General features: G+C 31.7%; 1 protein-coding gene across 5 annotated transcripts in view; it reads right to left on the bottom strand.

The window, feature by feature from the left end:
- LOC125077437 (tensin-1) overlaps nt 1-27,839 on the bottom strand; it is an 89,660-nt gene that overhangs the window by 31,929 nt on the left and 29,892 nt on the right. For 4 of the 5 annotated variants that reach the window (XM_047689403.1, XM_047689404.1, XM_047689402.1 and 1 more), the window contains 2 exons: nt 13,974-14,042; nt 2,909-3,094 (listed from right to left, as the gene is read on the bottom strand). In XM_047689403.1, coding sequence (XP_047545359.1) covers nt 2,909-3,094; nt 13,974-14,042 — 255 coding nt within the window. Of the gene's footprint in view, nt 1-2,908; nt 3,095-9,526; nt 9,927-13,973; nt 14,043-27,839 lie in introns of those variants that run through there. The other variant, XM_047689406.1, reaches the window with a different exon arrangement.

Here is a 27,839-nt window from a genome sequence, read left to right on the forward strand (position 1 = left end):
ATATTTAGTTTATGGCAACACCTATAGAGGAGAAAAGAATTAGAATTGATTAATATCCTATAAATTCATATGAAATATTGCAGAATATTTTATGTTAAGTGAAGCCAAAGTAACAACCGGTTTTTGCGAATTGCTAAACTGGTTTTTTCCCCGGTTAAGTATTGTCGCTTTTTGTTTACCTTAAAATGAAGTTTACTTGTACGGTGTAACACACACAATAAAAAATATTTAAATTTCGGAGACGAAACATGAGTAGTTAATATTTTAATCGCTTGGTGTCAACCCATCACTACATATTATAAACCAAACTACCCCCGGCACGGATTTTAATACGGTCTTCACCAACGGACGAAATAAATCATAAGAACGTTTTAGGTGTATGATTCATTAAATTTTTATCTAAGTTAACGTTGAGTGTATATGACGGTGATTCTTAAAGATGTCGGAAAAAATCTTGCCGAACGCGCGTGCGTCGCGTAACACCATAGAGTTACACGATATAAATGTTTTATGTAGACTATTGCTTCCGGGACGTGTAGCCAGTTTTCAATCAGAATTATTTTTATAGTTTTAATTGCTATTTTAACATAAATTATTAATGTAACCACAGATGAAAACACGAATGATATACATAGGTGTAGGTAATAAACCGTGAAACCGTAAGTGTATTTCCACTTTGCAGCCCATTGTAAGGTCGGACAGTTATGAATAGACCCGCTAATCGACACATTAGCGCGAAAGAGTTCTGATCGACTATCAATACCGATAGCCACAATTACCCCATTACGACCGGACGGGGGCTTATCGCCAGTTCATTCGGTCCGGAAATTGTTATACGACTCGACATTTTTTATTTATTTATTGCCGTTTTATTGTTATAGAGTAAAAGCTTCATTGTAAATAGTGACAATAGTTCTCAATACAAATGGAAGAAATTTGGCGATTTTATTATATTTATAAAGTCATTATATATTATGACAATAGAGGTCTGTTATCCCCTATTTTCACTTGTTTAACCACTAAGGTTAATGCTCTGCATGGTTGTTCCGGTTTATAGGGTAAGTGACCCAGTATAATTACAGGCATAAGGGACATAACATCTTAGGTCCTATGGTTGGCGGCACTTTGATGGTGTAAATATTACATTTGTTAGAAGTGAATCTCTCATCAATCTTTCAGCGTGGTAGACGCTGCTCGTCTTCGGGTGGATTGGATTGGACATTTAACACATTGCATATTCTACAAGTTTAAGAGGAATTGTAGATTCAGATTTTACAAGAAAACATCTCAGAGCTGTTGCCTAAATTTAAATCCAAGTGAACATTTCTATCCACTGGCCCCTTCCACTTTAACTATATTTATTGCAAATTATTGAAAACATTCCTGTAATATATTCTTTGATCATTCATAATAAGAATTCCTTTGCTGTGTAACTTTGTAATAAAAATAGACAACATAAAACAAAAGCAAGTTAAACCAGCGCTAAGAGGTTTTCGTAGAATTAACTTTTATTTAAATATATTCTAGGATTCTTCCCGCGAGTTTGCGCACAAACAACTTCTACAACCGTGTTAAATTTAAAATTGATATTCGCAATAGTTACAATTTACAAATAATATATTCAACCGTGACACAAGCAACGAGTAGGTAAGTTGGCAGAAAGGAAAAGTATTCATGTTTCATATTTTGATGCGAAATCCTAATAAATTATAATAAGTTCATTAGTATACTGTACTTAATACTCTTTACAATAAAGAAACTAATAAACTAACTACTAATTGAACTTAATTAAAAAAAAAAAGTCATTTAGAGACAGTTACGAACTCAATTAAAGTTAGCGTGTAAATAACATAATTCATAAACAATATATGTATATAGATATATCACAACTTATAATACATTTCGTTACACCGGTTTTTTTATATATCATTCAGATTCAAGATTAATAATATGACCTTAATTCTGTATAAGATATTTATAAATCGCTTATATCACAATAATGAATTCGAAAAAAATTAAAAAGTATGTTTTGTTCGTGTGTTGCACATCTATCCCGCGCATTTGAACTATTTCCATGTTATGAGAAAACAAACATGTGTACAGACAAATAAAAAAATGAAACTAACGGTAAAAATTGACCTTTATAAATAAGGCGTGGGCATTTGAATAAATAATGAGTTTAATATTTAACATACGGATAAATGTTTCCGTTGAGTAAAATCAGTTAAGTTTAAATCTCGTTTGAGACTTGGCTCCGAAGGTTTCATACAAAGCAAGGTGGTCACCGGGCAGTAACCCTCATTTTACGAGCACTCTAGCACAAAGGTACATTAGCTCAACAACAGGAATAGGTAAGTTGCGAGTGCACCTGAGCCGAGTCCGGCGGTTTATGATTTATAATCACCTCATACAAAATCTATAGTTGAATGCAGCTCGGCTACTGCGTCGTTTGTATCGAGGAGAGGGAGGGGGGGCTGTTTGTGCGGCGCGTGACGGGATCTGACGTACGAACCCGATCATTTTATTCAATTTCCCACCCACTACATTCAAATTATTATTACATCAATCAGTGGGACTAGTAATTTATCAGTTTAAATAAAGTGCCCGATCCAAGAACGGTTATACATATTTCAATAATATCTAATTGTCTCTAATTTTAAGAAATATTCAATTATAGATGGAACTTTATCTTATAGTTATTTGGACACATTATGATTTACAATAAGTATAATGTTGTATTTAAATATTTTTTATAAATAATATTCGCAGCTATAAAGAATTGAATTGAATAAAATAGTACCGGTTTGATCACTTAATTTTATATGCATCTAATCGAGTAATCTTTGAAACATCTACAATTCGTCCTTACATTTAACGAATGGTATGTTTAATTTATAACTCAGCTTACCGTGATGGTGTCATAGATGCCATTCTGATCGCTGCGAAGGGGAGAGGTGACGGTGGCGGCGGTAGCGGAGGCGGGCAGCGTGGAGATGTCCTCACGCGATGGCGGTGGCGACAGCTGCAGCGGATCCCCATTTCGTGCCCACGTCCGATGTATTTGCCAACTTGTATCCGAGAATCTTGCTTTATCCTGTATTATAAATTTACAATTGAAACAGGAACTATAGTATTAGATGATTACTTCAAAATACATTATAGAGACATTTTTTATTAAATTATAATAATAATCAATCCATTACGCGTTCCATATTTAAAACACTTTCCGACAAACGGCATTATTGACCATTGCAAATTTAATTAGTACCAAAAGTAGGGTGTGTAATTAGACGTGCTATTAGCGAGTGGACGGTGTCACGGCCCATTCAAAATATTTCACGGCTGACAAAAGCATTCAGATCCGTGTTCAAATGATAATGAAAGCCGCTGCGGTGCTGTTATTTTCTATTAACTGTTCAGACACTCGATGTTATTTCTGGCACACCTGGAAAACATCGATCTAAGTTTAAGAGAGACACGACAACATCTTCGCTGATCGATAGCTCTATAGAGATGTGTTAATATCCTCGTCACGTCCGAATCTTCTAAGCTGGACCTCTTTGTATTACGGACCATGCTCAAGGCTCATGCCGTACAGGATACAGGCTGCGCATAATCTTAAAAGGCGCTAGGCACGTTGCGGCCACGTAACCCAATAACATAGTTTACATAGTATCTTCGATAACCTCGAATTTAGCAAACAATTATGAATAACAGTCAAAAGTCCTATAGACTTGATGAAATGTTAATTTAAATATGGTATACTTATAATAAATTAATTATTCACAATTTTCTGTTAATTTCCAAATTGCTTACGCTAATGCTTGCCATATTTAGATATAAAAGATAATTTTCGTCTTATCTTTCTCCGATCATGACGTATTGCCATTCCAGCTAACTGAGAGTGAGAGACGAGATTGCACTTGTGTTTTGTGCCAAAACTTGTGCACATGTGCAAATAGTGCACAAGTTTAGGTTGTAACTTATATACAACGCTAATTTTGGATACTCGGTTTATATTCTATTATTATTATATCAAGATAGTAAGTTATGTTTGTTTCCCGATTAAAGAATAAATAAATTAAATAAAACGAGAAATCGTAAAGACATCATCATTATAGTATCAGAATTTTCTAATATACTAGACATTTTTAATATAACATAATGTTCAACATGCTGTAAGATTAATTTGTAAGAAAACACATCAAGATGTAAGGAGTTAGTGAAATTGACTAATGATCTTTCAGATAACCTCAGCCATTCCGCTAGTTCCCTTAGAGGAAACTCATTCGTAGTCGTAATTGCGATTCGAGGTCCATAAATTCAAATCTGTATGTCTGGATAAATACGCGGTGTAATAAATCTTCCTATTAATAATGGAGGTATGTCGGCTTAAATAAGCAATTTCGGTAACGGAGTTACTTCAATAAGTGACAATAACGAATTACAGTAAATAATATCGCGTTCACGCTTGAATTTGGTTAATCAATATGGATTTTTTCGACTAAATACTTCAAAGTGGACCAAGATTTTATTTAAAAATATATTTTAACTTTTATTAATTTAAATTTAAAGTCAATTTTATATGCTACAATATTCTTGTAGATCAACTAAAATCGGACCGTGTACACCGCGTTAGTTGATTTCTATTCGACAGCTTGATATGTTTTTTGTTGGTTTAATGGTTATTTATGGACAGACCCATGAACTCTTGTTTAATAAGAATTCATTATTTAAGAATTTAATTCATGACGATCATATATTATGTTAATATGTAAAGATCGATATTTAAAATAGCATCTTCATAAATAATGATAGATAGAACGGTGGGCAGAATTTCCCCGTTGAATCGGAATTCCGATTGCCTCGGGGAAAAATTAACCATCCGTTTTGTTCTAGTAGAATCAACAAGACAGTGTGTTATATCTTTAATTTTTTTTAAACTCCAATGTACAAGTTTATCGAATACAAACGACATAACGATATAATTTAGAATTATTTGGTGGTAGGGTAAGCCCTAAGGTGCAAGCCCTTCTTAGTTCCAGATAAGACTAATTAATATTGTGTTAAGTTCGTAACACATCCTAACAGGTAGACATAAAAGTTGTTATTAAAAGTCACCCGTGGCGATTTTTTTCCTTATGTCGTCTTTATACTTACATCTCAGGTCTCAGGCTACTACAATGTCAAATATCATTATGATCGGTTCAGTAGGTTAGTCGCGATGGGGCAATAAATAGACACAGTTACTATCGCACATACTAAAAAACAAACAAATCTTTGCACTAAGTAATTTTTTTATTAGAATAATCGTTTATTTTAAAAAGTGTTTTGTTTCTTTACATTAATTTACTTCTAAAGGTGCAATTTATCTGTAAATCGTCTTACTATTCCTTCGTGTCTTTGTGATGTGCCTAAAGAATTATAGATACTGGTACTATAATGGTGGAAACAGGTATATTTGGTAGAGAATGCCTTTAAACATTAAGTTATGTTCCTACATCATTTTGGTAAATAAAGTTTTTTAAATTTAATAAATTACCAAAATAGCACAATAGATCGAACTGTAATGTTAGATAGTAAAGATAAACATCCCACGTGTCTGACGGTGCATCGCTCGAATTCTGTCTAAGCAATCGTAGCCACGCGTGGGATGCATCGCCAGCATACACTTCACATTTCACTACTACTTTCGACACATATAAGCGAACTCTAATAAAGTGACATTTTACACTGCGCGCCTAATATTTAACACCTTTTATATTGTTGATTTTTGATCGTAAATTATATATAATGAAACAATTTGTAAGAAATTTAACGCCTAAATAACAAATCAAAGTAAGACGTGATAATTATCGTCGGTTTCGTTAACTTCATTTAAAGTACTAAAAAGAATAATATATTAAAAGCCAAGACGGCCGAAAATAGAATAAGTCGATTTCACCGAAAGATCACCAGTTTAAATGTGACACTAAAATTTGTTAAGTGTTCATTAAAATACTATTAATGAGGAATATTGCTTGATTCAGATTGAAGCTCAGAACATGCATAGCTCAAAACCTTAAGAAAAACACTGACAGTTTTACTTTTTCTTAAATTACTCTAAAAATAATATATCATGAAGGCATCGAGTAAGCGCAATGAATACGGCAAAATTTTGAAGTATTTGTGTTAATACATAAGCAAATACAGCCACTCTTTAGTATGTAATATTTAAGTTAGTAATATTGGAATGTTTGTTTGCTTTTCATTCTAGAGAAATCGTTAGTCTTGGAGACAGCATGAATATTAATAACATCGCTTCTTCAGCGTGTCTACCTCATTTGTTCAAACTAAAACGAAATTAAAAAGTTAAAGGTATCTGTACCTATATCACTGTATAGATATAGGTACCTGTTATTGAAGTTGTTGTCAAAATAGTTAGAAAAGGAAGTTAGAGAATGGGTGGCATTTTTTTTGTCCTTCTAAGGCAGTCCTTGCACTTTCACAAGACTTCCGCTCCGATCGAGTGACGTAAGATACATTTGTGCATTAAAATGTCTCCTGGTCAAGAGCACACTCTTAGTCTTCTTGTATATAACTTACATATTTATCAAAAACATGAAAAAAATCGAGAAACGTGGTTTTTACATTTTCGATCTTTCTATCTATTTTAAATGCGAAAGTAACTATCTTATTGTCTGTTATGCTGTCACGGCCATATAACTTAACTTAAGGACATAGAATATTTTATTTTATCTACTACATGTCGACTCACCCCTAAAACGCGAGCGAAGCCTCGGTCGACAACTAGTAATATATTTGTTTTCCATATTTATCTTTATATGTAGGTATCTACAACTTATCTTTTAAAAAGTAATACATATACCTACAAGGCCTCGTTACGGTTTTATCACGTGGGATTAATGAAACTTAACGTCTATCTGTTTATTTGCTTTTATCAATTCAATTACGGTTTCAGTATTTACAAAACCAGCTCTTCAGCAGCACCTCACGTGCGTACGATCTGGATGGATGGGCCTTATCTAATCAGACGTAAACATATTTTAAAGAATTTTTTTTTAATTTTAAATGTTTAGCACATTTTTAATTTACCGATATTGCTTATTAGTATCTGATTATTATTACCTTTGACTGCGTTAACGTAATTGAATATTATTAAAGACGTACATATGTATATAAAAAAATTATCCCTATTTCTCGTGGTCACGACATAGCTTGAGAGCGAATTTACAGTTTTTTTTTAAGTTTTCTAACCATTTGTAGAATGTTCTATCGGAAAGAAAAATAAGGAAGAATGCGCAGAAAATTTCAGAAAACATAAAAACGTTTATGCCGTATTAACTGCTTACACGGGTTTGCTCATAGTGACTGCGAGCCAATATATATAAAAATAAAACCCGTGCAAAGTAGGGGCGGGTCTCTAGAATATATTTCATATTATTTATGATTATATCGAAATAAAACACAAACAAAGCTTATCGATATAACAATAAACTAGAATCTAATTAATCAATTGATCTAAAAAAAACTATATATTTTTTTGTATCTTTATCAACGTTTAAAAATCGATTAATGTACTATTTATATTATCTAGATAAAGGCCCTCATGTGGAATGTCTCTTTGATATATTTCGCTGATAAAATTTATCGCATATCGTTTGAAGCAGTGTATGTTCACTAGTACGTTGTACAAGCAGAGGCCAAGGACAATTGGAACACGTATTAGCGGCGCGATCACTGAGACAGATAGCGAATGACCCGATGAGACTTCTTGTTTTTTTTTATTTATATGCCTTTTTATTCAATTTAACGCATTACTTACAACAAACAAAGTCTTAAAATTTGTAATAATAATAATCAGTCAGTCGTGTTGTTAGAGTCAATCTGAATAATAAGCTATCAGCTCAAAATGCTAAAAGGTCAAAACTTTTAGGAAATCGTCAAGGACAACTTAACAAGACACGATTTCTTGGATACAATATTACTTACGAGTACAAAACGAGCAACGATCGCTCCGGATTCCAAAGTTTTTTCTATTCGGTACTTTTTTCTAATGTAAAAAAGTAGCTTAAGTTTTTGAGTTAGTTCATTGATAAGAGTTTATAAGCATCGTGGTGTTATAGTTTTACATTGATGAAATAAAATAAAATAATTTAATCTAAATTATTTTATTCTATATCAAATAATAATAATAATAAAACCTAAGTATTTTAATAATTTTAAATTACTAGTAAGTAATCCAAGTGACCGTGTTCCCTCATAATTATTATGGCTTCATATAAACAAATCGAAACACAATTGACACTTAAGTTCCCGGTCATTGCCTGACTCATTCTCGCGACCACAATTAAAAACAATGTAATTTAAAATGTCATATAAAAAAAAAATATGAAACTCACAAATTATGTTAAAATTATTCAAGTTAGAAAAATGGTACTGAGATTTCGTTCCCTTTGTTTCACTTCAATATTCAACCCACATAGGTAGTAACTTTTATGTAGAGTATAACCTATAATAAGTTAACTGTACTTTGAGTTGTAATAGTTACTTAATGTCTTTATAATGGTGAAATATTACAATGGAAAAAAAATGATTCAAGTGGGTAGAGTTAAGAGAAATATTAATAGGCCTCTATTGCGTGGGGTCTACGAGATGAAAGTAATTTAACTTATTGAGTACAAAGAAAGTAATACGAAAACTATTACAACGACACTTTCTAGTTCTGTTACGTAAAAACGTAAATACGAATTATATTATGTCGGTGAGTTTCATGTTACCGACTAATAATAAAATTGTTTGTCTAACACATGTCTGTGCCGAGAATGTAAGCAAACTAACTCGGGTCTACCAAACAATTGTATGCCTTGCTAAGACATACGTATCTCGATACTTAGAATTTATTCAAGCGTCGCCTAATGATCTCATCATATTTGATGTAATATTCTTAACCTAGACTTATTTCATTGCTAGAGTCTCTTCATCCTCAGAATTCAAATGCGTTTAAATGTCAAATCCAAGATAGGTCTTTACAGATAAAATATTTATATCGAGTACTTGAAAACATATATGTAATCTACTTCTGGATGTACTCGTAAATATTGTAATCATTTTGTGTAATCGTTCAAACTCGTTAGTAGTCGGATGTAATTTCAATTTGCAAATCTAATAGCAAGCAAAGAACGCGGCCCGCGGCCTTCGCTTGATAAGATAACCTTGCCTTCCAATTTATTTCGCACTCCACACACCGCAAGGAACGAACGCTGATACAACGTGTAGAAAAAACACTAATAAAACCCTTATCTCTCGGTGACGTTAGTCGTTACTGTGTATACAAATTTATCTAAGACATTATTACTTCGCGTTTGTTCTTTACCAGAATAATAAATGATCAACATTGATTAATATATAAATCGTTTAGAAGCTAATCGATTAATAACTTAACTAAATAAGTTAACGTATTACGATATTAAATTAAAGTTTAATCATGTATAACCCGCACGAATAAAATCTACTGTGAAGGTACCTCATGCTCAAAAGGATCATCTGAATGGGAAACCCGTCCATGTTTATCTCCATTGAATGACAGCCTCCTCTTGAACAACTTCATCTTTGACCGCAGCCTGTGCGCTTTGCAAAAGTCACCTTTCGCTGTCGTCGGCGACACGGCTCATTATTTATTAGTTGTCGCGTTTGAACTTTGAACAACGTCGAAATTATTTAGAATTAAAGTTAGTGTTTTTATTTAGGGACTAATGTTAAAGTTTTTTCACTGTACAATATGTATATGTTAGCTGCGATTTTTCCTATAAAACCGGGTAACAGAATTTTTCGCGCCATCTAGTCGGAGCGCGCGTAAGGTGCGAAGGTCGCCGGTGGCGCATGCCAGTGGTCGAGTTAGAGTGCGGTTCCGTCGCGCGCCCGCCGCGCACTGCTCGAGCGCTCGCGGCATGGTGTGCGTCCGTTACGTTGCGTCTCTATCGCCGACCGCCGTCACCTTCACAACATAACACGTACATTACGCTCCCCCAACGTTTAACACATCAACGAATGAACGAACCCAAACAATTATTTAGCCACTTTATTATCTGTTACGACGATTTACAAAAATATACAAAATTGTGACTTTAAAATTTTACGATGCTTCCGATTGCCTGTTACAATTTGAATTTCGAAATTTAATGTTATGGAAGTTAACTCACAGATGAGATATTGAACACATATTACTCCTATAATTTGAAGAAATATCCATTCATTTATTTATTTTACCCGAGCTGTTTCTATTTCTACAAGACGTGAATCTTATACAAATATTATAAGATCAAATCCAGAGAAGCACCACTAAGTTTTCATCGGATTGATTTATACTTCATGATACCTAGAGCTCAGCGGTGAAGGATACCATCGAATGGAAACCTGTCAGTATCGGAAAAAACTCAGGCGTATTTATTTCTACCAACCCGCATTGGAACATCATAGTGGAAACCTTCTCCTCAAGAAAAGGAGACGAGGTCCTAGCCCAGCAATTTATTTATTTAATTAAAAAAAAACTATTTATATAACAAAATGTTCCATTTACATAACTATACCATTCCACGTTTCCGTTTCCCTACAGAATATATTATGCCTTTGCGCATAAAATTAGAAGTGCAGAGAAAACAACATCCGTTGTTACCATAAACAATGTTCTAAAATTGAACGAATCTACAGGCCTGCGTTTGACATTCATGTCAATTACCAGAAACATTTGATGTACGTTCAGTAATGTGATTCGATGTTGCTGATAAATATTTACTATCGAGTTTCTTAAGAATTAAAATCTTTACGAGTACAAACGAAGTCTGAGACTGAGCAAGGTTTTGGGCTTAATTTTGGATAAATTAAGCATTTCCAGTATGTAGTCTCGGTAGAGGTGGAAGTCAAATAATTATTAATTAATAAATAAAACAAAATTTTGCAATCGTTTTCGCTCTAATTTATATATTTTTTCCAATTTGTTAAATGTACTAAGACATTCATTACCCAAACACCTAAGTATATACAGGCTGCTCCAGCATAAAATACGACTTGAATTCGATCCTATTATAGACAAATATATATTAAACAAATATGTTTCATACATTACATTATATCACGTCTGTATAATATTAATGATGTTGAGACAACAGGGTGATTTATTTTAGCTATTTCGTATATTGTCGCATTAATTACTGGTTGAATAAATTAATGTACTACGATTATTATAAGTTGTTCGGAGAGAATGTAAACAGCTTATCTTTCGTAAGCAACTGACAAATAGAGAAGTATTTAAGGCTAAACGTCGGTATAACAAATTGAGTAGATCATTTTAGGTAATTTTCTAGACAAGTAGTCTAGTCATTAGCGGCTTGAAACAGTTGAAACCCGGAGAACAAGTCTACAACAACGTAATAGAGTGCTTTCCACTTTTAAGACTTGCTTTATCTAAAATCTAAATTATATTAATTACGACAAATATTAAAGAAAACATTAATGATTATACAAATTCACTACTATTAATAAGTGAAATTTAGCATTAAATATTAATAGTTTTTAATAATAATAATACATATAATACTCTAATATTATAAATGTAAAACGAACTCTATCTGTCTTTAATATTGAACCAGTACATCGATCGTAAAGAGATTCGATGTTAATGTAGTTTGGTATCTGGTTAAGACAAAGTTGCGGAAACAAATAGTTTACTATAAAGCGACCAGGCCATGACATTTGTTGAATCCTAGTAGATATTTCAATGTACGCAATAAAGTAAGTTGTAAGATATTGCAACGTCTCGATCTTTAGGTCCGAGTAAGCAATTTATTTCAATGATAGCTTTACATCGTCTTTATATGGCATCAATAATAATAATCGGATTGTGCAAGTACTTTCTCGGTATACGATTTTTTTTTATTCATTTGCATACATAAGTTTTTATCCTTATATTAATCAATTCGTTCGGCTTTGTACAAGCCAGTTAGGATAGGTACCACCAACTCATCATATATTTTACCGCCAAACAGCATTACTGAGTATTATTGAGTCCTGTGATTGTGTGGAAGCATATGTTACTACAGAATAGTAAATAGTGGGTACTAGGAACATAACACCATAGCTCCCAAGTTTGGTAGCGCACTGGTGGCGTAAGGAATAGTTAATGTTTCTTATAGCGCCAATATCTATGAGCAGTAGTGACCCATTTGTCCGTCCTACTAACTATATCAAAAAATAAATTCAAACTTATTATAAGAAAACTTAAAATATAAAACATAGTCTTTTTTTCTTTTTCCATTTAACAGAAAAATATGTGGTTCAGAATAGGTAAAGTATATACGAGTCGTACAGTTACAATCCATTTATTCTCTACACGATACGAAATAATTACATTTTTCGTTTCCATTCTCTTTGTTGTCACGAAAACTGAGCTATAGAGTATTTTCCATAAATATGCTTCAGGTATGTTTGGAATAAATATGATACAATTTCAGATTTCAGGCACATTCAAGACTTTTCTCGTCTACCTCGCTTTCTGCGCTAAAGATAAGTTAAGCTTGTGATTTGCAGTCGCAACTTGCCACTTGGTACTTCGCCAAATGTTACCCATAAAATACTTTTATATGTCATTCTTACGTCACCAATAATACATGACAGAATTTCATACAAAAAAGTCAAAATAAATGAATTGTTGATATTTTTACTTGCCATAAGTTTGATACGTTCGGGTTAGTTTTTCTTGGAAATAAGATGATTGTTAAATCATTGTTAATGTTTGCTTAAAACTCACAGGAAGAGAAGTAGAGGTGGAATGTTGTACCGCGTTAGTGTAAACCCGTTAATGTTTGTATTGTGTTTAACGTCTATCCTAGCATTGCGTTTATTTTCCCCAGAGTACGTTTATACGGAACTCTAATATCTAATTAATTTTATAATTTATTGTATATAGTCGCAATATAAGTTAAAACTAAAACGCAAATAGTGAATCATGTTTATTTTATACGAAATTCAGAATAGTATTGCAGTAAAATCCTTGATTCTTTACGAATACGCAAAAATAGATGATAAACCATATCTGATACGATATTGAAGCAAAAATATGTTAGTAAAATTATTACATTTTTAATTTAGAATTTATGACTTAAACAAAAAAATAATGAAAATACTTTTGTATTAAAATATTTCTATGTGAGTCGTTGTCATGTGTTTTTTCATTGAACCGTGCGATGCATTTTATGAACCCGTTTGTTGTTTCCTCGAAACACACTACCTATTCTTTATATAATTATATTTCATTGCATATTTAGCACGCGATTAATTTTATCGTTGTTGAAATTAACTGGATATTCTGTAGGAAAAGGCAAACCGCATTTTGACACCCTGTCAGACGTGCAACTTTCTTGTTCACGTACCATAATCATAATGGAAGTGCACGAAACCAGCAATTTCCCACCGCATACAGCCCTTCGGATCAGATAACATTCATATAATAAAGAGGATGCTCATTGAGCTGAATGTGCGAGAGTAGGCCTGATCTCCAAATAATTTGTAAAAAATACATTAATAACAAAATTATATCATTCAATACATGATGATAAAGATAATAAAAAAGCATGGACCTAATGCTTGTTGACCTCCAGGCAGGATATATTATATACATATGTAATGTATATAATTAATTAACATAACTTTGTATTTTAAATGTTAAGAAAGTGTAACTACTGAGTTTTTTGCCGGTTCTTCTCAGTAGAATTTACATTCCAAACCGGTAGTAGCTTCACTTAATATAGTTTGTAAAATGTCGATTCAAAAAAGCCTTGTTGAATAAAGTATATTTCGAGTTTTGATTTCTGAAATAATGCACACCGTAACTCCAACTATTATATTGTTTACCTTTTGTTTAAATTAGTTATCCAGAAATACGAAGACAATTAGATAAGATTAAAGCGATAACTTACAGAATTTTGTAGTCGTTGTAGTATTTCCGCAGAATTGGCCGGGTCGGAGAGCTCGATAGCGCCCGACACCTGAAATGAATATGCCTTTATTATTCTCCTTTCGTGACCGAATATTTTCCGTAGTTCATTTCTAAAGGCAAACCGGCTACTTATATACTACATGTAACTTTTTTTGGTACATTATATAACTGATTTAGACATATGTCACAATAGTCGCCCTCAATTCAATCGAAAAATAAAGAATTTTATTAGTGCTGAATTCTAATCATATGGTCTATCTTATTGGTTTTATTACTTATTATTTATTATATGATAGTTTAAAAAATGTATTATGTATTATATTTCTTATTTTTAATCGTGTAAAGAACGTTAAATTTATATTTTCAATAATTATTCATTGTGTAATATGATAATGCATGGTGAGGCTACCTGTTAGTGGTAGAACTTTTGCCTTGATAATTTTGAAATGTATTTTTTTTGTTTTTATTTTGGATATGATATTGTATCTACTGTTGGTTGTCTTAATGAAAATAAAATAAAATAAAACTGTCACGAGGTCCTGGGTTAAAATTATTGACACAATTCCATAGTAGCAGTTCTAAATTTAGATGTAGGTAAATCTCTTAGATCGTGTCAAATTGGCGTCCCAATGGTCTATAAGACTGTATCGATATATATATTGCACTTGTGTTTGCAAACACACTTGTGTATTATAATTATAATATCTGCGCAGTTAAATAATCTCTGTTGAGAACCACAAGGGTTTCTGATAAACATTTACATAGATTTCATTTTCCTTAAGTGATTTTATTATATTTTTACTTATCTTTTTACTTTTTTAATTACACGTACGTTTGCGTTTATATTCATGAATGTTTTTTATATTCTTGTTATTATCTGTGTTATTATTTTATATAAGTCTATTTGAGTATATTTAATTACGAGTGACATATTATTAATGTTGATTACAATAAAATAAATTATTTTGAGATGTAACAAGGCAATTAATGTAGAGTCGACACTAATATATATTTATTTTTTCAACGAAAAATTCATTAAATCCGTATTTTTAGACATATTAGTTGTAAACGTGTAACATAAAAAAATACTATAATATTATTTGGAGAAATGTGTTTAACGAAAGATCAATATTCTTATATAAGTAGGTCAATAGCACCGGAGGGAGGAAAGTGGCATACCAAACGAATATCCTGGCTTGTATTTCGTTCCTAGGCTTATTATAATTGTTATAGTTTTTACTACTAACTTCGTCTCGCAACAAGGCCTAACGTAAGAAAAGCTTGTCTAATAGTACATTGGTTACGTTTTATAATGAAACATATATATGTATATATTAGGTACACCCGAACTTGTAATATTGGCCTATTATAAGGTCAAATTAAACCGACCCTGGACGCGAGCCAGATTAAAACTAGGCTACGGGCAGTTTATCTCTATTTAATTACGAGTTGATATCATACGTTGTAATAAATTGATATACAAACATGTTATTCTATTTATCAATTACGAAGATATTAACACCGAATTTTCGATACTATAAGTTCAAAAGGTCGTATGGAAAAAATATATGTAAACTTATTATGAGCATATTTTTTTAATACAATATTAAATATCGCGCAGTTCCCACTGTGGAAATATCTCCAAATATTTTCCTCGAAAGAAAAGGAAAAGGAGGCTTTATTTCATGACATTAACGGGCTGTTACTATAATTACTAAATATTAAAATTGTCGTATGTAATGTAAAATGTTTACTTTACGTTACATTGTTACAGCAACGTTTGTTGCTGTAACGTTGTTTCTAAAATAAATTCATAAAATCTTAAAAAAAAATTACTTACTAATTCCTAAAAAACGAAAACAATAGTACAGCTTTAACTTAGAAATTAATTTTACATATATGAATCACCTCGTTTCCCTTAAAGTACTTATATGTTTTTCATATAAATACAATCGCAAATCATATCAGTATAATAATAGCAATACCAGTCTTGTTTTTGAAGCTTGTTATTAAGCTTGAGAATAATGTATTTCAGAAATAAAAAATAACCTAAAATTTAAATACTTCATCGTTGAAACTATAAAATAGATGATAAGATACCTAAAATAAAACAAAACGTAAAATAATGATGAATTATTAAATATTTAGAACAATTAAAAATCAAGGAATGATTACGTCAACCGTTCTATAAGTATAATTTATATTTGAAGCCATTAAAAATTCAGTCAGGAGTCAGGACTACTTTTCGTTTAAGTAATTTAAGCGTTCTTACAAAGTGTTTTCACAAGTTATGGACAAGTAACGATAAGAAATTCTAGAGCTAGACAGTAAAATGGAGAAAGTGATAAACGAGCCATATTCGATCACATAAACAGGTTTATCTGTTTACGTGTGTCTGCATGAATCGGCCTTAGAGCAGTAATTTGTGGTTATTGTCCGCCATGATATCTCTCCACATTTGCCGTGCGATTGTAGTGTTCTATGTCTGTTCTACAAATTGAGCTTTGAAAGTCTGCACTTAGTTAATCTGCCTGCATATATGGATGTAAATTATGTGAAAGTCAAATTATCTGTATGTGTCTTTAATGACATATATTACCCTTATGCATTAGTGATGTCAATGCGCATCATAAAAAGTTATTAATGTTATCGATTCGTTTTAATTTTCTTTGACAGATTTTGATCTGTTCTGTTATTATTATATAGAAAAGCTATTACTATATCATTAGATAAAAAATGGTGTCAGGCAGTTGCTTGAAACATATTTTTGTTTATGCAGTACCTAAGTGTAACTTTATCGGTCACGAAGAGTGTTCCTGAAAGCAGTTTACAGTTTAGAGCTTAGCGACAATTCATTGGCACTAGTCAGCCGTTTATTTTTGTATCCAATAAATAAATAAACGCATTTTTAATATTTCATAAAAAAAACACCGTTTTTGATTGTTATGGTATCAGCCCCAGATATAGGGAATGTGGGAGTCTAACCAAATAGTTGGCTCGGGGCAGAACTATAAAGGTTATGCACATATAAGTATATATACAAAAGGTACAACGTGTTGGTCCAGGCGATTGATCCGATGCCGTAGAATTATTTTAAGTAAGTAACTCATGTTTTCAAATCTTATAAATTATAGAATACTTATTCACCTAGTAGTACTAATAACTCAATTGTTACAATTAGAGTGCCGTTATGCATTTTGGTAATACATTCTATATTATAAGTTCATTAAATCATATGAGTGGAGATGGCCCAGTGGTTAGAACGCGTGCATCTTATCCGATGATTTCGAGTTCAAACCCAGGCAAGCACAATATGCTCCAAGCCCTCAAAGGGAGAGGACGCCTTAGCCCAGCAGTGGGAAATTTACTGGCTGTTAATGTAATGTAAATCATATGATACCGAGACAATTATTACGAAAATATTTTAAATATAATAATATAAAAAAAATATTCCGGCTCTTAATATACTCAGTAAGTCTTATAATTAGTTTAGAAAAAAAAAACCCTTAACGCGGTTACAAATAATTCAAATAAAATAAAGACTGTGTATTCTAATAGATTAATTAAGATTTTAGTACAAAAAGATTTAATTTATTATTACTATCACTAAGATTAATCGTGAAAAGTATCATAAAATAGTTTTAGTTCACAGTTAAACTAAACAAATCAACCTACAACAAACGATCCGCATAAGACACTTGGTAAAACGTAAACACATGCTAAATGTCACACGTAAATATTGGTTATTAGCAAATTGGTAATAAATGGTGCAAAACATTTCAAAATTTCAATTCTGTTAAATAAAGCTCACCTAATTTACGTATTGTATTTTTTATCATTAAAACAGTGACTGACCCCGTCAGCAGCCTCAAAATAAAGATTTTGCTCCGACTTAAAATCACCAAAAGAATCCGGGACTGAGCGTCAGTAAAAAGACATTATTTATTGCCTAAATAATTAAATGAAACATTTATAATAATTCAAACGGTATATTTACAAAGAAGGAATATTTAATTTGTAAATTCTTAGAAGATGATAACATCAACTTTTCTCCGAACATCGAGACTGCTAATTCGTTGAATCGTGATCTATCTCCAAAACTTAATCTAACTTGTCAAATTTTGCTTGGAATTGTTGTGTTATCATAATGGCTACCATAAGATGATGCTTTTGATAATTATTTCAATTATGTTAAATTCACATTAACAAAGATAACTTTGTTGTAAATTCTGCATTTATTTTATAATTATTACGAAACATTATATTGTATATAAAGAAAATGGATAATATAAAAAGGATTGTTTAAGTTAATTTAGCGTGGTTTGGTTAAGATGCTCAGCCACTCCACATGCCGCAATGCCGTAAAAATAAACTTAGCGCACCACTCCCTGGCCTGGAGTCGGCAATCGCCCTCATTCGTGTTTGCTTGATCGACTGCAGGCCCCACTTATCCATCTGCGTTTATTAGGTCGATCAGGAAATCGCAAAGTTAATATACCGGCGTGTTTATTTCGATAGGTGTTTTCACACTGTCGTTATGCTTTAAAAGTTGGAAAGCCGTTGATAAGTATCCGGAATTTTTGGAGAAATGGTTACGTAACATTCTGATGACTGTTAAAGTACACGAGACACGGTACGATTACATTTTGTTTACGTCAATCAAAGTTGTTTGGGACATCAGGATAGCCTGTTATTTTATATTCCAATGGAATTCGATAACTGTCGGCCAGTTCAGGCCGAATTTCGTATTTGTAAGCATGTTGTTATTAATTATACGCCGCAGTGGTCCCGATGAACGTTTACTTACTTCAACTTCAACATGAATTTCAACTTTATAATCAAAACATCAACGTGTTTATTATAAATTCAAATATTATAATTTGTTTATTTAAACATTTCGTATGGAGTTTAAAATGTTAACTTAATAACTTACAGAATAATCTGTCACGTTTATCAACGCTAAGCTCGATCGTATTAAACCTGAACATTAACTTAATCATAACATTTATATGTTTACGATATGTCGTTATTATAACAGTAGCATTCAAACATGATATCTCGAGAAACATAACTGGGACACACAACTCCATATAACAAAAATGGTCATTAATTAAAACAAGTATTTATATAACTTGTCATACATAGCAATTTTAAGCTAGATCTTTCAGATATTTAATAAAATTTAACATTGTTAAAATTTAAATAGTTTTCAATTTATTTGAAGACGATATTTTTATTTTAATTACTGCTCTTATGATAAATGATTTTAAAACTTATTAATATTAAGATATTTCGTTAACTTTAAAATTAGTCTTAAAATCAAGTCATGATCTTTTGGAGTTTCTTTCATGACCTGTCGGAGCTATCGGTTCATTCTTTCGTGGATACTAAGTACTAACTCATTATTGACTTACAATAAATTACCAAACAAATTATGTTTCGTAGAGGAAGGCCATAAAATGAAAAAGGCTTGAGGCATCTTTGTGATGCAAAAGCTGGCTTGAACGACTCAATTGACTAAGATGACATTGGACATGTGCACGAGTGCAAAATGACGCATACATTCTCTTAATATGCGACTCACGGTAAATTGTGAAGGGATTGACCAAATATTTAAGGTGAAACGTAAATATAACGTATTTGTCGCTCGATACCATCACTACCAGGATGTCACAGTTACTAAACTGGATCATTTATGTAACCCATTAAAAATGTCCTTAATATATGTTATTAAATTTTAAGAACATTAAAATAAAATCAACAACATAATTTAAACCATATTCGAATGAAAGCTGACTGTATGTTATTGCACCTTGGAATTGTATAATAAAAAATAAAAAACAATCTTAATTTAACTAGTACTTAAATATATATTGATCTTAACTATATGTGTACTATACCTCTGTAGATCATTGTAATTTTAAAAATATGGTACCCGACAGTAGGTACTTCTACTGCCGTAAAAAAAAAAACATTTTTTTTTTTTGTTTTTTTTTATACAGGGTAGAGCGAAGACAATTATTTTAATCGAAATAAAATTTTACATAATTAACCCTAATGTTTGTAGTACAAATCATAAATTCAAATTCACATATTAAAGTCATCTACATGAACAATTACACTTGCACTTAGTGTAACGATACAATCATTTTTACATTACAAATTGTGATATCCCATTGTTAGACACGAATTATGTAAATTGTTTTAACTACGTCTTAAGTCCGACCATTATCAAACATCCGCACCGTAAACGATCAAAACCGATTTTGATTGGAGTATTCACATATATTACAGTTTTATTATACAAATAAATAACAGTATTTCCTGTCAATTCACTTAAATTCGTCAAATAAACGAGTTTAATCAACAATTTATATGGTTAAATGCGCAATGATATACGAAGCCGATACGACATTATTCTCACAAATTAAACTCGCAAACTTATTGACGACAGAACCCCAATTACTTACAATTTATTCGAGGTTGACAGCAAATCAACAATGATTATCTAATTTCCAGATGCTTAAGAAACATGGCTAACGAGAAATCTGTTATAGATTTTTTTGAAGCCATATCCCGTAGTCGATATTTAATTAAGCAAAAAATATGCTTGTCAGTGGGCGATTAACAGATTAAATCTAAGCATAGATCAGGGTAATTCTACCAAAAAATCTATTTGAAAAGTAATCGTTGCCGTTCAGCCGTTTTCCTATTCTAGAAACACAATGATCCAGTTGCGGTTTGGACTAAGTTGGATCAGAATATAACCATGATCGTATCGTTAAATGATATAAATAAGTAGAATTGCTCCTCAGTTACGATGAAGGTCAGGTCAATTTTTGTAAGGTATAGTCGAAATTGTCGGAAAATTAGTGGAATTGACCCCCTGATTGTTTCGATTTCATTTAGATATTCGAGTCGTTTGAGAAGGATTTTTTCATGTTGTGTATGAAACTGACAATAGGAATTATCTATAGTTCCGGGTCTATTGACCTCTAAAAATGTAATCAATTGCTGTAATAAGATATAACACGAATTTTATCGTTACATATTTTCTACAATCTGTTATCGCTAAAACATTTGTCATTGGTATTTCGTTTTAAAACTAAATATGTGGTATTCGACTTTGCCGTATTTATATAGAATCTTTTGTAAATGTATAATTGGAAGGTAAGCTCCCTAATAGCAAATGTTTAACTCAAGTCAAAGAAAATTTAGAAATACATAAATTGTACCACCCAGCCCTAATGCGCCGCCAACAGTAGATACGAAGATATTATAATCCTTGTGCCTGAATTTAAACTGACTTTTGAAACCGGAACACAGCAATAGAGTATTGATGTTTGGCGCTAGAATAACGGATGAGTGGGTGGTGCCCACCCAGACGGGCCTGCATACAGCCCTAGCATCAGTAAAAGGGCATCATTTTAATTTATACACGCGAGATCATATTATACCCGACATGAAAGATTTATATTTAAGACATCTCGTTTATTAGGTGACCCAATTAAAGTGGCAGTCATTAAATGTTCTACAAATATCTGGGACGACCTTGTCTTGTTTCACGAATTGGATATTTTTGATTTTCATATGAATATAATTTGGAATTCATAAACAATTTCAATAAACATATCTTCAACGACTACAACGACTATGTGTTAAAGCTAATAATATATACCAACAAGTTAAATGTGAACATGCGGTCTGAAGCCATGGACACAGTCTTGGAGCAAATGTTTGTTGCCTTCTGCGGTCGAGTTAACGGGGTTAAGCAAAGTTTCTTCATATATTTATCTTGCAAAGCAAACAAAACATAACTCGGAAGCGCCCGAGGCCGATATTACAGTAAATTGTTATGTTACAAAGACGAAATGAAAAAAGTTACAAGCCTTACTCGTTGGAATTACGTTAATTTTAATAATGATAATAAAATTCAATTTAATCACTACTAACAAGACTTTGAAATCTATAACAATAACAGAATAAGCCTGTTAAGTATCCGTTTCCTATTTAGAACATTTTGTTTTAGTCATAAATATATCGGTTCGGCTTAAATACTGTCGACGGCATATTGTGCAGCTGTTTCAATTGTAAAAAAAAGTGTAGTTTAGCGTGAGTGGTTTAAAATATTTACAAAATTCAACGATCATTTTTGTCTTGAGATAAGCTCCGAATGCTTGAAATTTAATTAAAACAATTCAATCTATTATTTTGATGACTAACCGTAATGTTAACACTCAATTGAATTATTTTGTTATGTATTAAGTACGTAATTGCATAACATGTCAAATAAACACGAGAGCCTACTTAAATCATATATTTCCTAACACTTTGACGAGAAGGCTTTAAACTAGAACTTCTAACAGCAGTGTAATTGCACCGTGCCTAGACCGGTCTCATCTGTAATTAATCTTCCACGGAAGACGGCTACGTAGCAGGGATTTAAGTGACATTTTAAATATCCGCTCCTCCATTACTTAAAACAAACTGTCTTCAACTGTCATTATAGATAATATCAAAATTTAAAATATTAATCTGGTTAAATGACACATTTTTTATACCATTTATATTATAATATAACTGTTCAAAAAAAAATATCGGACATTATCATTTGAAATGTCTTCTTTTTGTAGCTTTTTTATTCACTTGAATACAAATCGAATACCAATTTTTTTTGTTAATATTATTAGATTTTAGAATTATATTTCGCTTATTTATTTGAGTTCACAAAATCGTTATCATTTTTAAATTACGAAATGAAATTTTTGCAAAGTTTATGTTAAGTTAATTTAATATAAAAAAAAACTCTATGTTAAATTTAACGCAACTGAAGTCGCGTGTTTTGCGGGTAAGATACATATTAATTATTTTTTGCTATAGCAGTTTATTTTATGAGACTTGTTTTTCATATTAAAAATGCACTGGCAACACTTACATAACAACATTTGCAATAACCTGCTTTACTAAGCTTTTTTTCTTATTGAGCTAATTTAAATACCAGAAGTTCTAATTCAAACTAAACAACAAATTGTGTTCCTAAAAATATTTAAAAATAAATTATCTTATGTTACTAACTTATTACGTTTTTAAACTACAATTTTACAGGTTCACAGCAAATTGATTTAAGATAAACTGTTTGACGGAAATAAGCCTCGCCATAAAGTAACCACGCTTGTTTCCGCAGGGGATACCTTATGCATACAAAGACGATATAGATTCGTGACTCACATCAATTCTTACACAATTCAATACCATTTCAATATATAACGTAACTTAACAACTTTATAAGAGTCTTCATAGTTGCGAAACTCTTCGGAAATAAAACTTTTATTAAAAAATTAATTTATAGAAATTACATTAACCGTTATGAATATTATAGTGATAGCCTATGAACGTCTCACATCTGGACCAAGGCCTCCCATCCTTTTGAAAAGTTCTGGGCCTTTTTTCACCAAAACATCTGAGTTTGTGGGATGTATATAGCAGAATTGCATCTATCTTTTTCTTCTATGATAAGCACGAGATAAGATATAAACCATATTAAGCGTATGAAAATTCAACAATACCCGGCTTACCCGGGACAATGTTCGATCAAGATTCATATGCTATAACAATTTGCCATCTCGGCTCTTTTTGAAAATGTTTAAGCTGTATTAAAATATTTCAAGTGATTTTTGATAAATACAAGCAAACATAAAGATTGACAAAGATAATTATAAAAATATTCTTAGATATATTTTTTGAAAAAAAATATTAACAATTATGTCCAGACTTCGCATTGTTACAATTTTATATATGTTTATATAATTTTCGTATGAAATTTAATAAACCAATTTTCAGTATCTTGCGTAAGACACCGTACTGCCGGCGAGCTTCATGTCAATCTAATCATACCATCAGCCAATCAAGTGTTAAACGTGTTCACTCAATCAGTTGATTGCAGTGAGGAAGTAATTATTTACCGAACATTATGTAGTTTATTTTTAGTTTTAAACGTCTTAAATATAAAGGTAATTAATTATCATACAAAACGGTATCGATAGGCATTTAATATGAATAATTCGCTCAACTCAATAAAAACAATGTTATGTCAAGGAGATGACGCTGGGTTTCTATAGTTTTTGAATCGTTATTATTCGTATTGTGTACTAATGACTGTTTTATTACCACTAATTAATTTATACAAACTTTTTATTCACTAAATATATTATAACGGACTTCTTAAGCGTACTGTCAAATATAATATATACTAAATAATATAATCAAAGACAATGAGATTTAGACTAAGACAATTTTAATACTTTTTGATGTATTCTTAAATTTACGAAAAAAATATTACAAAACAACGTATTATATGCTATATATAACGCTTATTGAATATAATAATCGGACTAATATTATAGTAAAATAAAGGGGGCATAGCCTCTTGAGGAGAGATTTGAAGTTTATTCTACCACGCTGCTCCAATGCAAACATGCAGTACCTGGATACACAGGGGACCAATTTTCATCCAACACACATAGGTTTCCTCTCGACATTTTCCTTCACCGATAAGCAGGTGATAAATTATAAACACAAATTAAGCACATAAAAATTCAGAGGTGCTTAACCGATTTGAGACCGTAATTAAGATTCACATGTTCAAACCACTGGCTCGTATCTTTTAGTAACCGAACATTAGTCGAAAATTATGTACGTCGTGCTGATACGACGGATCGGATCTACAAGTCATCGAATATTAAAATACTTATGTTATATAGAACAAGTTCGTTAAACGTAATACGTCTATGATTCTGTTAGCAGATTTATAAGCCTTTGATACAGTTTTAATAATCCTCTCTCCTGAGAAAATTTTCAAGTATGATATCTATGTTGCTACAAGACCCCTTAACGTTTTTAACATTATTTAATATTGATTTTTTTTTTCTTAATTTTAGTTTTATAATTTATATAAGAATTATTTGCATAAAAGCCGTAATTATATACAAAAATAGAAAAAAAATTTGCTACTGTATAAATCGTGACCACGTCGCATAGTAGCAAGAATGTTACCAGCTATTAAATCGCAAATCTGATCCGCAAATGTGATTGAATTGTGATCCTGCCATCAGCGGAGGCAATGAGGCGAGGTATTAATATAAGTAAACTCTAATTTATACATACAATCTAACTCCAAGTTATACATAAGTACAAGTGTTTCATAAGAATAACCTTGATGATGGTCTTGGCGTTAATTGAAAATTATAAGTTAAAAACTTAATGCAAAATAAAAAAATGATTAAAATATATAAATAATAAATAGTTATATATAGAACTATGATATAACTAAAAACAAGAATATATAGATTAAGGAAGGCGATAAGATCGTGCTCGTTGAATTCCATAGGACATATACATATGGGCATACTTTAATTTTACATTGTTAATAATGTATTTCGTTTGAGAAAATTAGTAACAACTGAGTTGTCAGTTCTTGTCGGTAAAATCTACATTCCGAACATTAAATTTTATCCTTTTATAAGATAATTAAGAAGTCTCTAACATAAGAATCTATTTGAATTATATAATATTTAGATTTTTATGTATCATATTTAAGAAGGTCAGATCAACTATATTATCTAAGATTAAAGCCGAGATGGCCCAGTGGTTAGAACGCGTGCATCTTAACCGATGATTTCGGGTTCAAACCCAGGCAGGCACCACTGAAATTTCATGTGCTTAATTTGTGTTTATAATTCATCTCGTGCTCGGCGGTGAAGGAAAACATCGTGAGGAAACCTGCATGTGTCTAATTTCAACGAAATTCTGCCACATGTGTATTCCGCCAACCCGCATTGGAGCAGCGTGGTGGAATATGCTCCAAACCTTCTCCTCAAAGTGAGAGGAGGCCTTTATCCCAGCAGTGGGACATTTACGGGCTGCTAATGCTAAAAAAAAATAATCTAAGATTATCTAAATCCAATCTAAATATGAACTTGCTGAAATTTTGATAAATTACAGTTTCATTTTTTCCGTAGTCATATTGGATTAATAATATGTGACGACAAAAATTACCACAAAGATAAAAAAATATATATTTGTTGTAAAAACGAGGTCCATTAGAGTGTTATTACAAGACAACGTTTATTTTTTAAACACAAAATCCCTGGAGCCTTCCTTTTATATCGTTTATTTTTAAAGTAGGTAGGTACTCTTACACGACCCACATCACATTCCTCTTAAAATTACTTAAACACTTAAATAAAACAAGACACTATAATTACATTTAAACGATAAAATAAAAATCGCATTTTGATTAAAGGAAAAATAATAGTTTCAAAATACACCAAAATTCTAAGTAGTATATAGAGAAGATAAAACACAGTAAAGCCCTTTTGCGTCGACTAGACGCCTACACCTTTGAAATACAATAGAGATTATTATTGTCCATATAATTTTAATTTATGAATGTAGGTGTACGCTTAGCCAATTGGAAAGCTAATAATTATTCAAATTGCGAGTTAAACCGCTTATTAATAGTGCGGTGAATTCTATCATGCGTATAAGATCAGTCCTCGGGCCCTTCGAGCATCGGGCGAGCTTAAACGTGCGCAAGCGCATTCCAACTAAGCATACTCTGACACTGAATCACTGTTTCCACTTTTGACTTGAGGATTAATTTTACGACTTAAAGATGCTGTACTGCAAAACAATGCGAAAATATTGAGAAACAAAGGCGTCCTCGTATACAACTGTTGTGTAATATTTTTATCAAAGACACGTCAACCGAACGTAACAAAAACGATAAATGCCCAACAATAATAACAAATTACGTTTTATGAAGCAAATATTCGGTATATCCATAGAAGGTTTTGGAAAATCGTAATCACGTTAACATAAAATATCATTTACGCTATAAAACTCGAAATGGTCAGAATTGTATTTAATGGCATTTATTGTGTGGGAGCACGTTGGGTTATTCTGCTATTCCTTTTCAATTTTAAACATACAATTTGAACACGAACGGTATGTAAATAAGATTTTTAATAACGACAAGTGATGTGTTTGAGCTCTGACATTTATTCACCGATGGGAACCTGACACAAGAGAAACCTACCCAACGCCGGTGTCAGTGTCGTATGACCCGCGTATTTCAAAGCCAAGTCGTGTTCTTGCCATTTTATTTGTTCGCAGGGTAAAATGCCTTCGCTTATATCAGTCTATTGAACTTAGCGTGCTTGTGTTCTCGCGTTAGGGTCGTGTCAATGAGAAAGATAAATCGAATACTCTCGATCACGCAATTGCAATGCAGAATATTAAATAAGTTAGAGATGTACGTTTATTTTGTATGTAATTTAAATTTATATTAAAAGTACGAAATGTAAATGTATTCGATATTTCTAAACAGTGCGTGGACACTGCACGGTGCAGTAAATCAGGTAGGTATACAGTAAGGTACGCGTTCGAGCGACCCTGGCCGGCAAGAATTCTTTGACCTGCAGTCTACGCACAATCAGTGCTTGTATTGTTGAAAACTTTTATCTTTAAAACGTTGAATCTTATCAGAGTATTTCTAGATTATTCGACAAGATTAAGAAATTTACGAATATCTGATAACGACTAAAACACATGCCGATATACTTTATTAAATAATTACTTTCAAATAGTATATATATACTATTTGAAAGTAATATTTATATCTACGGAATATATATATATATATATATATATATACCACCAAAGTTTGTTGGAATATATATATATATATATATATATATATATATATATATATATTCCAACAAACTTTGGTGGTAGTCGAAGTGCAACATTTAATTATAGCCGAGTATTTCCAATATATACTCATTTG

This window comes from Vanessa atalanta, chromosome 3 (assembly GCF_905147765.1).
Source record: "Vanessa atalanta chromosome 3, ilVanAtal1.2, whole genome shotgun sequence".
Classification (NCBI taxonomy): domain Eukaryota; kingdom Metazoa; phylum Arthropoda; class Insecta; order Lepidoptera; family Nymphalidae; genus Vanessa; species Vanessa atalanta.